At 42.1% G+C, this 15,017-nt stretch overlaps 1 protein-coding gene across 1 annotated transcript in view; it reads left to right on the forward strand.

Annotated features, from left to right (window-relative positions):
* The window catches only part of LOC133538691 (CUB and sushi domain-containing protein 1-like), a 1,135,806-nt gene that overhangs the window by 1,002,418 nt on the left and 118,371 nt on the right, over window positions 1–15,017 (forward strand). The window contains exons 46-47 of the mRNA XM_061880405.1: window positions 10,094–10,239; window positions 10,390–10,470. Coding sequence (XP_061736389.1) covers window positions 10,094–10,239; window positions 10,390–10,470 — 227 coding nt within the window. The remainder of the gene's footprint in view (window positions 1–10,093; window positions 10,240–10,389; window positions 10,471–15,017) is intronic.

The following is a 15,017-nucleotide window of genomic DNA, read 5'->3' on the forward strand; positions in this document are numbered from 1 at the left end:
CTCTCCTTTGAGTCACACATTAAAAGCGTTACTAAAACGGCCTTCTTTCATCTCCGTAATATCGCTAAAATTCGCTCCATTTTGTCCACTAAAGACGCCGAGATCATTATCCATGCGTTTGTTACGTCTCGTCTCGATTACTGTAACGTATTATTTTCGGGTCTCCCCATGTCTAGCATTAAAAGATTACAGTTGGTACAAAATGCGGCTGCTAGACTTTTGACAAGAACAAGAAAGTTTGATCATATTACGCCTGTACTGGCTCACCTGCACTGGCTTCCTGTGCACTTAAGATGTGACTTTAAGGTTTTATTACTTACGTATAAAATACTACACGGTCTAGCTCCAGCCTATCTTGCCGATTGTATTGTACCGTATGTCCCGGCAAGAAATCTGCGTTCAAAAGACTCCGGCTTATTAGTGATTCCTAGAGCTCAAAAAAAGTCTGCGGGCTATAGAGCGTTTTCCGTTCGGGCTCCAGTACTCTGGAATGCCCTCCCGGTAACAGTTCGAGATGCTACCTCAGTAGAAGCATTTAAGTCTCATCTTAAAACTCATTTGTATACTCTAGCCTTTAAATAGACCTCCTTTTTAGACCAGTTGATCTGCCGCTTCTTTTCTTTCTCCTATGTCCCCCCCTCCCTTGTGGAGGGGGTCCGGTCCGATGACCATGGATGAAGTACTGACTGTCCAGAGTCGAGACCCAGGATGGACCGCTCGTCGGGACCCAGGATGGACCGCTCGCCTGTATCGGTTGGGGACATCTCTACGCTGCTGATCCGCTTCAGATGGTTTCCTGTGGACGGGACTCTCGCTGCTGTCTTGGAGCCACTATGGATTGAACTTTCACAGTATCATGTTGGACCCGCTCGACATCCATTGCTTTCGGTCCCCTAGAGGGGGGGGGTTGCCCACATCTGAGGTCCTCTCCAAGGTTTCTCATAGTCAGCATTGTCGCTGGCGTCCCACTGAATGTGAATTCTCCCTGCCCACTGGGTGTGAGTTTTCCTTGCCCTTTTGTGGGTTCTTCCGAGGATGTTGTAGTCGTAATGATTTGTGCAGTCCTTTGAGACATTTGTGATTTGGGGCTATATAAATAAACATTGATTGATTGATTGATTGAAACATAGAGTTAAAAAGATAATAGAAAATTGGGGTATCAAACAAAAAAGATTTTTGAAAAAAATAGCGATTCTTACTTGTAACAATTCTTAATTGATTAAAAAAAATTATGTATTTATTTTTTTTTAATTGTATTTATTTTGTATATTAATCCGTCCTTTCTAGTTAAGTCCTATTGTTGATGTTGATGCCCATATCTGCTGATTTAAAGTAGGGTCAATTTATTATTTGAATAACTAGTAATTGTATCTTAAAAAGAAGTCCTAGAAATAAATCAAATAAAGATATTAAAAAAATATTTACAAATGGGAGATAAACTTGACCGAGATATCCTGTCTAACTGGATTTCACTGTCAGCATGTAGGGACAGGAAGGACCTCATGGTTAGAGAAATGCTGTTCCACCGTCTCGGACCTGCGATTGCAAAGCCTTGATATCCTCTAGTTTTGAGCCTGTCTTTGGGCACAGCCAAGAGGACTTGATCTGATCTGAAGACCTTTGAGGTTCTTCGGGGAGAGTAAAGGCCTAAACATAACATACTCGGGCGGAACATACACAGAACAGATTCTGCAAAGGTTCACAAATACTTAAGGCATTAAGCTCCAATTTTATGACTCTGCTCCGCGCCCTTGTGTCACAGAATATACTACAAAAATTAAATATGGCCTGCATTATACCAATCTACGTTTTGCCACAATAGCATTAAAAAAATAAAATCAGGCCAATGTATGAATGAAATGTGTTCGAAGACTTACCTCCGAGACAATTTTCGACACAGCTGATGTGCCGAGTCAAGAACTGTCTGCAACATTTTGCTGGGAGCAGCTGGCAACAAAGACTGCGTGGCACGGTTGGGAGAGTGGCTGTGCCAGCAACCTAGTTCCTGGTTCAATCCCAAGCTTCAATCGACCTAGTCACGTCAATTGTGTCCTTAAACAAGACACTCCACCCTTGATCCTGATGGGTCGTGCTTAGGGCCTTGCATGGCAGCTCCCGCCATCAGTGTGTGAATGTGTGTGTGAATGGGTGAATGTTGAAAATCTGCAAAATGAGCAGGTGGAGAAGCTCAATCTCCTCGTTGTCAGTGTTGGGCACGATGACAAAAAAATTTAAACATCCTTCAGGGATTGTGGGAAATCTAGTGTTTAACGTAAATTACCCAAGAGCCGGACTATGGAAGCTCTGATGACTGCGGATATTTTGTGCGAAGTCCACTCTGCCCATGCACATTGGAGTCTATGAGCACCTTTATGCTTTGGTGGAATTATGCAAATCGGTGGTCGATGTGAAGAATATACCTTGAGCAGTGTTTTTGTGACACAAGTGCACGAAGAGGTCTTCACAGTCATGAAATGTGAGCTCTGTTCCGCGTACGTTCCGCCTGACCGAATATGTTTATTAACAGCTCAATAGAGCAGGGCTATTAGGTGGAAGAGCTAAAATCAATAAGTAAATGTTTAAATTGGAGCTAGTGAAGGGAGGCCAATACAGGGTTAAGGTAGGGGTTAGTTTTTGTTAATAGACAGGCAGAGGGAGAGAGTCTTGGTTCATACAAAGAATTAAGGAACTCCAGGAAAGACATCATAAATGCACAACTATTTATTTAAAAGTCAGCCTGCAAAAGTTATTGTTTAAGTTTTGCAAGGAGCCGTAGCTGAAAGATGTTAATTTTATGACTGATCTAATTTGTCAAGCTTAAGCGAGATGTCAAAAATGAACCCAACGACCGACAGTTTTCCCGACATTCTGCTTCAATACAAAATTTAAGAGAAGTACAAACAAAGTTTTCTACATCTCTAATTAGTGTTACCTTAGAAGATGTCTGCATATGATTGTTTGTTGCTCCTATGTTATATAAGGACAATGTGTTTTAATTGACGCAAAGAACACTTTGAAAACACTTACTGCTCCAACTTAATATTGCTTCTCGTGCAAGTCTTTTTTTAGCATCTGTTCTGCGGTCTCCCTTTACCAGACCTCTTTTGTTCCTCATTCTCATTAATCACACGGGTGTCCAATGTCCCGCGTTGAGCATCACTACGTTCTGTATGCTCCAAATCTCGCTGATTTGCGCCTGCTGCTTTTCGGCCCAGCATAGCCATGATACCCACGGGTATCCGTGGCGACAGCTGCATCCGGATGCCAGGGAATCTTGCCACCGTTTGTGTTTGGCTTGCCGCTAAATGACACCACACGGTTTCTTTCATTGAATGATAGGTGGAGATTATTTGCGAGACTTTATTTGACCGAATCAGTGCCGATCATTTCTATACTGCTTATGGTTCTATGTCTTTAGAAAGACAATGGCACAGACACTGACATTTTTAATAGCAGTTTTCCAAGCCACAAGAGATGAAAAGTATGATGTATTGCAATATGTAAATCCTTCTCGGATATTTCACTTGTATCGCTTTAAAGTCAGCAGTGGTGTCACTGTTATCCAACTTTTCCTTATACGGTACATTTTGCATATTCAGCAAAGACATTTTGCTTTGCAATATATTTTGAGGTATGTACTGTGCTAAACCGTCTCAGTGTGCCCTAATAACATCTTGAATCGTATGTCATTCCTTTTATTTTGGGGGGGTCGGTTTGTTTTAAAACAACTTCTACAAGCTCACAAGCCAATATAATTCCGTATGCAGTAGCTGGCAGATAAAAGATTAGTATAAACAGCTCAAGATAAGTGAATGATTCCTCTGTGCTAAAGTGGAATTTCTGCACTTTCCAGATCTAAGCATGAATTATAGATACAAGCCACCAAAGAGTGTTATAAATCGATGGAAAATTATATTGTTGAAAATGCGAGAGGGAGCTGTAAATATTGTGTGTGTGTGCGAGGAAGAGAGAGTTAAGAACCACTCAAGGCTCCAGTATTCAATTTGGATTTAAGTGGACAAATAGTACATGTTCATTCACTAAATGAGCTCCAACACCTGCCGAAGACCTTGAATTATTGAGCAGCCAAGAGATTCCAAGCACTCTTTTTGAATTAAAATTTTACAAGCCTTGTTTAATCCAAAAGCATGTGTTGCGATCTGTGACTCAGATCTTCACATGTTTATTTTTCCATCTTTGTTTCATTCTCTTCTGACCCACTTACTTCCTGTTTAGTCCGTTACCATGGTTACACATTGATTTCACCTGCTCCTCGTTTTCTACACACCTGGTTCTCCTTGATTTCTCCCTATATAAGCTTTCCTCTTTTCTTTGTTCAGTCTCGGATCCTAATTTGCCCACGCGCAACAGTGACGACTCTCGACCTGCATCTTTGTATGTATATTCTCGCTAGCTTTTACGCTAAGCCATTTGTTTATTTAATAAATCCATTTATAACTTACCTTGTTGTGTTCATCGCTTCGACGCATCCCCGGAAGAACCAATCCGGCATTACAATGCCACACAAGCGTCACAGTAGGATCCGAGCATCAAAATGTTTTTCCGCGTCGAAACCACGGGAGGAACCCTTCGACTTGGGTTTGTGGTTGGAGCTCGTGGCTTGGGAGCAGGAAAGACTTGACTGTGGGCCTGAAGTCCCCTCCGAAGCCGTTCGCGCTGCCCCGAAGAGGCGGGGGGTCCAGTGGAGAGGCCCCCCGCACGGCAGTAATGTTCCAGCACCACTTATTCCTCCCCATGGACACAGCAAGTTTCACCCCGTCCAGGATTCACCCGTCATTACCGGTAATCCTGCTTGTTTTTTTTCAAATCATTCCTTAAGCTGCCATGACACTTTTTCTGACACAAGCGATGACGTCAATTGGGGAACGCCCACCGGTGACGCAACACCGGCCTCTGTTGATGACATTTTTTCAGAAGATTTTTATATTGTGGACAGTACTTTTCATTCCCAACCTTTTTCGAATACCAATAACATTTATGATAAAATACGTAATTATCAGGATATTTTTTCTCATTATTCTAGTCAACCTCAGTCACCTAGTTTTTCTCCTACACCTCCTTTAAAACCTCATTCTCCGGCCAAGTCCAAGGTGTTTCCTCCCTTTTCTAAAGGAAATTCTGGACAAATTAAAGGGGAGGAGTCGGCCCGCCTCCAAGCCTCCCACCACCCTCCCTTAAGGTCAGTCCCTGACCATAGGGAACGGGTCTGGGATCCCCGTCTGGAGGAAGGGGCTATGACCTATAGCTGTGCTACGGAGGTAGCACAGATACTACCCTCTAAACCACAGCCACCATGTAGACCTCCTCCACCTGTTTTTCCCCCGGCCAAATCTCAACGGCCTTGTAGACCTCCTCCACCTGTTTTTCCCCTGGCCAAGTCTCAACGGCCTTGTAGACCTCCTCCACCTGTTTTTCCCCCGGCCAAGTCTCAACGGCCTTGTAGACCTCCTCTACCTGATTTTCCCCCGGCCAAATCTCAACGGCCTTGTAGACCTCCTCCACCTGTTTTTCCCCCGGCCAAGTCTCAACGGCCTTGTAGACCTCCTCCACCGGTGTTCGGACTCGCGAGGTCATTACCTCCAGCACGTCCTCCACCACCGGTGTTCTGCACTGCTCCCAGTCTGGTTCTCACACCAGCACATGACTCTCGCCTGGTTTTCAAGCCAGCACTAGACTCCCACCTGGTTCTCACACCAGCCTCCGACCCAGAACTGGTTCTCATACCAGTTACAGACTTTAGCCTGGAGCCCACTCCAGTACCAGCTCCAGAGCTGGAGCCTACTCCAGTACCAGCTCCACGCCGCCAAGCGCCGGTACCAGCTCCACGCCGCCAAGCGCCGGTACCAGCTCCGCGCCGCCAAGCACCGCCGACGACGGGGCTGGAGCCCACACCAGCGTCGACGACGGGGCTGGAGCCCACACCAGCGTCGACGACGGGGCTGGAGCCCACACCAGCGTCGACGACGGGGCTGGAACCTTCACCTGTGTCGACAGGGCTGGAGCCCACTCCAGTGCCAGCTCCTCGACAAGCGCCGGTACCAGCTCCACGCCGCCAAGCACTGCCGACGAAGAAGCTGGAGCCCACACCGGCGCCGACGATGAGGCTGGAGCTCACACCAGTCACGACTCCTGCGGCTCCCAGGCCGCCTCCGACGACTCCTGCGGCTCCCAGGCCGCCTCCGACGACTCCTGCGGCTCCCAGGCCGCCTCCGACGACTCCTGCGGCTCCCAGGCCGCCTCCGACGACTCCTGCGGCTCCCAGGCCGCCTCCGACGCCTTCTTCGGCTGCAGCACCCGCATCATCCTCGCCAGCTGCACTCGGGCCTGCTTTGGCTGCAGTCCCCGCACCCTCGTCTGCTGCTTCCAAGCCTGCTGGGATTTCGGTGCTGAGGCGTCGTCCACCACGTCGATCACGGGCGTGGCCTCTGCGAGGTCATCCTCCTCGCCAGACACTCCCTCCTCCATGTCGGCCACGGATGTGGCCGTGCCCGGGTCGTCCGCCTCGCCGGGCACCTCATCCTGCGATGCGGCCACTAATGTGGCCTTTTCGAGGTCGCCCGCCAAAACTTTTTCGGCAGCGGCGTTCCATCCGCCGCCGCCACTTGACTTGTCCTCGGTGGATTCGGGGACACACGACTTGGCGACCCTCCACCGTGGCCTCCCTCCGCCCTCCCTTCGTTTGTGGACTCTGTTTTTGGGGAGGGGGTTCAAGTTGTTTCTTATTTGTTTTTGTTTTCTTTGAGACATCTGGAATCTGTCTTTTTGGGGGGGGGAATACTGTTGCGATCTGTGACTCAGATCTTCACATGTTTATTTTTCCATCTTTGTTTCATTCTCTTCTGACCCACTTACTTCCTGTTTAGTCCGTTACCATGGTTACACATTGATTTCACCTGCTCCTCGTTTTCTACACACCTGGTTCTCCTTGATTTCTCCCTATATAAGCTTTCCTCTTTTCTTTGTTCAGTCTCGGATCCTAATTTGCCCACGCGCAACAGTGACGACTCTCGACCTGCATCTTTGTATGTATATTCTCGCTAGCTTTTACGCTAAGCCATTTGTTGATTCCAGCTCACATGCTGAGGAATTGTTTTTCTGTTTTTGGTTTGCCTTCTCTTTACAGCAGTGTTTTTGTTCCTAGCCTTTTATTATTTAATAAATCCATTTATAACTTACCTTGTTGTGTTCATCGCTTCGACGCATCCACGGAAGAACCAATCCGGCATTACAATGCCACACAAGCGTCACAGCATGCTCATTAAAAAAAAAAAAAGGAGCATTTTGGAGCTTTACAAAATGTCACATTTCAAACAACATTAAATATTTAATAAGTGAAGTTGAGCCTTTAATCCAAAGGTTTTTTGTACAAGGAATATATTTGGCAGTTTTGATAATGCAAACAAATCACCGTCACCTCAAACGTTGATGAACACTTGAAAGAACGATACACTGTATTACAGGGGTCGGCAACCTTTACCACTCAAAGAGCCATTTCAACCCGTTTCACAAAATGAGGAAGACAACGGGAGCCGCAACTATTCTCGCCAATGTCTGCTGGTGGTCACCCAGATTACAAGAATAAGGGCATGCTATGAAGCCATTGCCTTAAACACCTTCTACAACATGTACAAACTGCTTGCCAGTCCAGCAACATGTTGTGAGAGGCCTCCGCAGATGCACGCACACGACTGGAAGGCATACCGGGTGACACAGAGTTCACTGATGGTTGTGATATCAACAACTTTAACACTCCTACTAATATCCGCCACGTTGTGAACCCACACAAAAGAAGAATGACGAACACATTTCTGGAGAAAATCCTCACAGTAACACAACATAAACGCACCACAACAAATACCCAGAATCCTTTGCATCCATGAGACATCCTGACTATGTTATACACCCTGCGAGCACCAAACCCCACCCACCTCAACCACGCAGGGAGGGGGGGTTGGGTGGTTTGGTGCTCGCGGGGTGTATAACATATTCAGGATGTATCATGGATGCAAAGGATTCTGGGTATTTGTTGTGGTGCGTTTATGTTGTGTTACTGTGAGGATTTTCTCCAGAAATGTGTTTGTCATTCTTCTTTTGTGTGGGTTCACAATGTGGCGCATATTAGTAGGAGTGTTAAAGTTGTTTATATCACAACCGTCAATGTACTCTGTGTCACCCAGTATGCCTTGCAATCTCATACATGTGTGGATAGAAGCAGCGAAATGCATGTGTCCGGTTGGCATGCAAATAGCATTCCGTGAATGGCGGGCGCGATGACGTTCAAGAGGACGCAAATAGTATTCCGTGAATGGCGGGCGCGATGACGTTCAAGAGGACGTTAAGAGTAATATCATCACGGCGCGCCCTTAATATTGTAGTCCGAGTGAAAATTGGAGAATGTTGACCCCGGATGATGTCCGGGAGAGGCATTGAATTCCGGAATCTCCCTGCAACAATCTGGGGCGTCGACGATTGTGCAGCTGAGCTGCATCAGAGTTGCCAAAGAGCCGCATGTGGCTCCGGAGCCGCGGGTTGCCGACCCCTGCTGTATTAGAACAATATAATCACTTCTCGTTTGTTTCTGTTCTTAGTGGGGCCGATTTACTTCCACCGAAGAACAGTATGTGCCTTGTTTCACCTTACAAAGTAAATTAAATGTTAGGGAAACACTTTAGTATGGGGAACATATTATATTGATAAGCAACTAATTAATGGTGAATATGTTCCCCATACTAAACATATTATATTAATAAGCAACTAACTAATGATGAATATGTTCCGCATACAGTGTTACCAACTTAATTTAGAGTTATTTGGACACTAGGGGAACATATAAGGGTGGGGGTTAGGGTTACTAATAAGCAAAAATTCTGAGGTTATTGAGAGAAGACTCTTAGTTAATGGCTTACTGGTTGTATAATAAGGCCATGTAGATTAATGCATTATTAAGTATTTAATCATTTCTAATTAAGAGCCAATATGTTACTAATTTGCAAGTTAATAAGCGACTAATTAGTGGTGCATATGTCCCCCATACAATTCTAACATTACCAATGTTAAAATTAGACAACAAGTGTAATTTGATGGCAGCTAATTGAAATTATTTAAGAGAAGGTAATAATTATACTTAAACGGCATCTGCCAATAGTTTATTTTGCAGTGTGCCTTCCTGTAATTTTAGAGCAGAGGTGTCAGACATACGAAACGATTTTATCCGGCCCGCGAGATGATTTTGCCAAGTATTAAAACTAGCTAAAATTTTGGATTGAAAGAAACTGCTCTTTTAAATGTGTCCACTGCATGTCGCAATAGCAATTCTTCGTGTCCTCTGCCGCAGGTGTGCGCATGACTTGAGAGGGGGCGGAGCTATGTGCCCGGTTAAGATAGAGGACTGGGGACACATTACCTGGGCGCACATAAACATGCTGAAATTACATGTATCCCCTTCCAACTTCATGTGTGATTCATGAATTGAGTCCAAATTCACAAGTTTTGTTGTAAATAATGCTACATGTGTACAGAAATAAACCACATGAAGCTAGTACACCAGTTGAGGAAAATGAGGAAATTACATTAACAACATCCTGTAATTGGATTTTGATGTTACCATTTATTGCATCTTCTGATAGATTTAAATTTTACACAAATAAGAGCATTTTAAAACTCTGCCAGACTCACATCTATTTGACCGATGAACATTATCACATCATTTATTCAGAAATGAAAAATCACGACAAATGAAGATAGACTTCAATGAACAGCAACATGTTAGTGTGAAAAGAACAAAAAACATTATGATTTGTATGTTTTCAGATTGAGCTTGTTCCGTTTTTTTAAACAAAGAAAACAATCTGAAGTTGTCTATATTTTTAAGTTATCATACCGTGATTTTACCAGTCCGGCCTACTTGGGAGTATATTTTTTTTATTGTGGCCCCTGGGCTTAAATGAGTTTGACACCCCTGTTTTAGAGACTTGACAGGATGAATGTGTCTCATCAGATTTTTCTTTCACAATTTTTATGTCTACAATATCCTAATTGCCTAATTGTTTGATTCCACTTGGTCTTTATGCAGGGACGGTCCAGATGGGTCCAGTCCTCAGATGGGAGTATTTAGCGGCAACACAGCGTTAGAGTCAGCCTACAGTTCCAGTTCCGAGGTTCTGATTCGCTTTCACTCGGACTTTTCAACAGGAGGATTCTTCATACTCAACTTTCATGGTAGACAAATACTAACATATCACATTTCCTATCATGGTATGCCATTAATGTCTTGGGTAAAGTAACTGCATGGCAAACAGCAATCAAAAATGTATATTAGTCCTATATTTTTCCATTAAAATATGAGTTCTTGTGTATACCTATTTCCAGCCTACCGTCTGAAGAAGTGCTCTGCTCCCCCTGTGGTGGAGAATGCAGAGATAATCTATGAAGATGAAGACTTCCTAATAGGTAATAGTCCTCATTAACACAAGTTTAGTCAATGTGTTTTGTAGTGTTGCTGTGAAAAGCAATCAAAATGTAAGATATTGTCTTAAAATTATTGGCATTTTTGCTGGTTCCATCATTTGGTGCATTGTTAACACATTATTGGTCCTAAAACTTGTCAGAGTCTGTTTTGAAATGATTTTTTTTTTACAGTTTAAATGAAATATACCGCATATATGCCCAGGTTTTGAAAACATCCATTTTGGGGGAAATAGTCCCTCATCATGGACTCTCGTTTTCCCTCAGCGCTGTGTTGTGTACTATGCTCAAAGCCTCTTGCTTTTCAGTCTTCAGGACCTTTTAGATCAACAGTAGGTGTAATTTAGAGGAGAAAAAGCTGACATTTGGTAAAACTCCAGCAAGATCAATTTGCCTTATTACGGTTATGCAGCTTTTCTGAAAAAAAAAAAGCCATAATCTCCCTGCAGAAAAAAAATATCATTAAAACGGCAACAACACATTTTTTTTGTTTACTCACTTGGAAAGGTGTTTTTTTTTTTTTAGAGAGGTACAACTTTTGAATGTTAGAGAGGTACCACTTTTTAATGTTTCACATTGAATTGCAAAGCAAATATTCGCAAAGGGAGCAAACTGCATTTTGTTTAAGTTTTAAGTACATACTTTGTTTAAGTTATGTATGGGGGAATTAGACCGCACAAACAACAAGGGGGAGTTGTTGCTCTATGATTTATTATATATATATATATATATATATATATATATATATATGTATATGTGTATATATATTTACTATATATGTGTATATATATATATATATATATATATATATATATATATAATAAATCATAGAGCTACAACTCCCCCTTGTTGTTTGTATATATATATATATATATATTTATAATAAATCATAGAGCTACAACTCCCCCTTGTTTATATGTATATGAACAAACCCCGTTTCCATATGAGTTGGGAAATTGTGTTAGATGTAAATATAAATGGAATACAATGATTTGCAAATCCTTTTCAACCCATATTCAATTGAATGCACTACAAAGACAAGATATTTGATGTTCAAACTCTTAAACTTTATTTTTTATTTTTTGGCAAATAATAATTAACTTTGAATTTCATGGCTGCATCATGTGCCAAAGTAGTTGGGTAAGGACATGTTCACCACTGTGTTTCATCACCTTTTCTTTTAACAACACTCAATAAACATGTGGGAAGTTAGGAAACTTATTGTTGAAGCTTTGAAAGTGGAATTCATTCCCATTCTTGTTTTATGTAGAGCTTCAGTCGTTCAACAGTCCGGGGTCTGCGCTGTCGTATTTTACGCTTCATAATGCGCCACACATTTTCCATGGGAGACAGGTCTGGACTGCAGGCTGGCCAGGAAAATACCTGCACTCTTTTTTTACGAAGCCACGCTGTTGTAACACGTTCTGAATGTGGCTTGGCATTGTCTTGCTGAAATAAGCAGAGACGTCCATGAAAAACACGGCGCTTAGATGACAGCATATGTTGTTCCAAAACCTGTATGTACCTTTCAGCATTAATGGTGCCTTCACAGATATGTAAGTTACTCATGCCTTGGGCACGAATGCACCCCCATACCATTACAGATGCTGGCTTTTGAACTTTGCGTTGATAACGGTCTGGATGGTTCGCTACCCCTTTGGTCCGGATGACACAAAGTCAAATATTTCCAAAAACAATTTGAAATGTGGACTCGTGAAGCCAAAGAACACTTTTCCACTTTGCATCAGTCCATCTTAGATGAGCTTGGGCCCAGAGAAGCCGGCGGTGTTTCTGGATGTTGTTGATAAATGGCTTTAGCTTTGCATAGTAGAGCTTTAACTTGCACTTACAGATGTAGCGACAAACTGTATTTAGTGACAGTGGTTTTTTGAAGTGTTCCTTAGACCATTTGGTGATATCCTTTAGAGATTGATATCGGTTTTTGATACAGTGCCGTCTGAGGGATCGAAGGTCACTGTCATTCAATGTTGGTTTCCGGCCATGCCGCTTACGTGGAGTGATTTTTCCAGATTCTCAGAACCTTTTGATGATATTATGGACCGTAGATGTTGAAATCCCTAAATTTGCAATTGCGTTTTCAGAAACGTTGTTCTTAAACTGTTTGACTATTTGCTCACACAGTTGTGGACAAAGGGGTGTACCTCGCTCCGTCCTTTCTTGTGAAAGACTGAGCATTTTTTTGGGAAGCTGTTTTTATACCCAATCATGGCACCCACTTGTTCCCAATTAGCCTGCACACCTGTGGGATGTTCCAAATCAGTGTTTGATGAGTATTCTTCAACTTTATCAGTATTTATTGCCAACTTTCCCCACTTTTTTTCACATGTTGCTGACATAAAATTCCAAAGTTAATGATTATTTGCATAAAAAAAAAAGTTTATCAGTTTGAACATCAAATATGTTGTCTTTGTATCATATTCAACTGAATATGGATTGAAAATGATTTGCAAATCATTGTATTCTGTTTATATTTACATCAAACACATTTGGAAACGGAGTTTGTATATACATGCGGTATATATGGATTAGTATTATATAGTGTTATATATATATATATATATATATATATATATATATATATATATATATATATATATATATATATATATATATATATACATATATATATAGTTATATATATAAATATATATAGTGTTTTATATATATATATATATATATATATATATATGTGTGTTAGTATTAAATAGTGTTTTATATATATATATATATATGTATGTATGTGTATATATACTGTATATACATATTTTAAACACTATATAATACTAATACACACATATATATATATATATATATATATATATATATATATATATATAAAATAAACACTACCAACATAAATTAGAGAATGCGAGAGGCGGCAGTCCTGGACGAGAAAGGCAGGTTGGTGGGGATCGAGGGAGACGGTCCGGAATCCAACAGGAAGTTGAGGCACAGCTCGATCATGGGAGACAGGGGAAGCACTGCGGAAAACACAAAGGACATAAGACACAGGAACTGAGAAGGCACAGAGAGAGAGGAAGTATGCGGGAGGGAAGCCAGAGATGCAATAGCTTACTGTGTACAGAGAACTGCATTCCGGCACAGGATCTTTGGGTAAGCTGGTCTTTATGCCGTCTCCTCTCATCACAGCCAGGTGCGCTAATTTCAGATTGCTTGCAGCCGAGCAGGGGCCTGGCCGTGATGCGGGAAGCGCGAGCAGAAGCGCGAGCAGAGGCGTCTCCCGGCGCGCCTCCAGTGGAAGCGCCTGCCATGCTCGCAGCAGAAGGCATGCGGGACTGCCTATGCACCGTGACAGTTTATTCATTAATTTTGCTTACTACCTGCTCAGAGTGAGGGAGGAGTTGGACCCCATCCCAGCTGACTTAAAGGGGTCGTATTATACAAAATCAACTTTTCTTACCTTTTAGCAGCTGTTTTTCCTGAGAACGGGTATTCAAACGATGGAGGTGTGTGGAGGAAATATTAATAAAATGATCTTGCCTTCTTCCTAACTTGCTCTAAACAAGCTGTTTAGAAAGTAACTGAACACCATTAATTTCCACATGCTACCAAAAAAGAGTCAGGACGCATGTGGGTTAAGAATTTAGTACCATTAAAGAAACTTATAGTTAACGCGTGAACTTTGCCTACCCTGATAATTTATGATAGAGCAGCAGAAAGCTGCTCGGAAAACGTTTGCGCCAACATTTAATATGAAACGCTCTGTCGTTCATAAATTGACTTCTTAGATGAGTTTCTTCATGCAGTGAAGCACAGGGCACTAAATATTGTTATTTTAGCATTCTAATTCTAGCATGTTAAAGTTTTTTTCCATTTTTGCAGGCGTACACGTTACAGTCATACAACTTGATATTTGACACGATCTAGCTGTTAGCATGCTAAAGTTTGCATGTTAACTTTATTATGCTATCTTATTTTACATGCGTACGCCTCACAGTTATATCACTTGGCATGCAAACGTGTCGGCATACAAACGTTAGCATTTGTATCTGTTAATCTGCTAAATATATTTTAAATTGATGAATTTGCACACTGATTTTTCAGACCAACCGACTTCCTCTTCCTGGTGACTCATGTCGCACCTTACTGTGAAACTTATTGTTACGCTACTTTTTTCAACCAGATTTTCAACAATCCTACCCTTTTAAAACTGGGGCAAATGCTAGGACATTTAAAAAAAAAAAAGGTGTCATTTTCACAAAGTTAAACAATTCATCTTAATATGTATCTAGGTAAAATGATACCTATATCACTGAAATTGTCTTGACAAGACCTGTCTGATAATACAGTCAATATCTTTAAGTTTCTCCTATCAGGGGTCACCACAGAAATTATCAAACCTGATTTGTTTGTTTGTTTATTATTTATGGCAAACAACCCTCATATAATCCATTATAATTGTATTTTGTATTGGTATAGGCCAGTGGTTCTCAACCTTTTTTCAGTGATGTACCCCCTGTGAACATTTTTTTAATTCAAGTACCCCCTAA

The sequence above is a fragment of the Nerophis ophidion genome, linkage group LG02, assembly GCF_033978795.1.
Source record: "Nerophis ophidion isolate RoL-2023_Sa linkage group LG02, RoL_Noph_v1.0, whole genome shotgun sequence".
Taxonomy (NCBI): domain Eukaryota; kingdom Metazoa; phylum Chordata; class Actinopteri; order Syngnathiformes; family Syngnathidae; genus Nerophis; species Nerophis ophidion.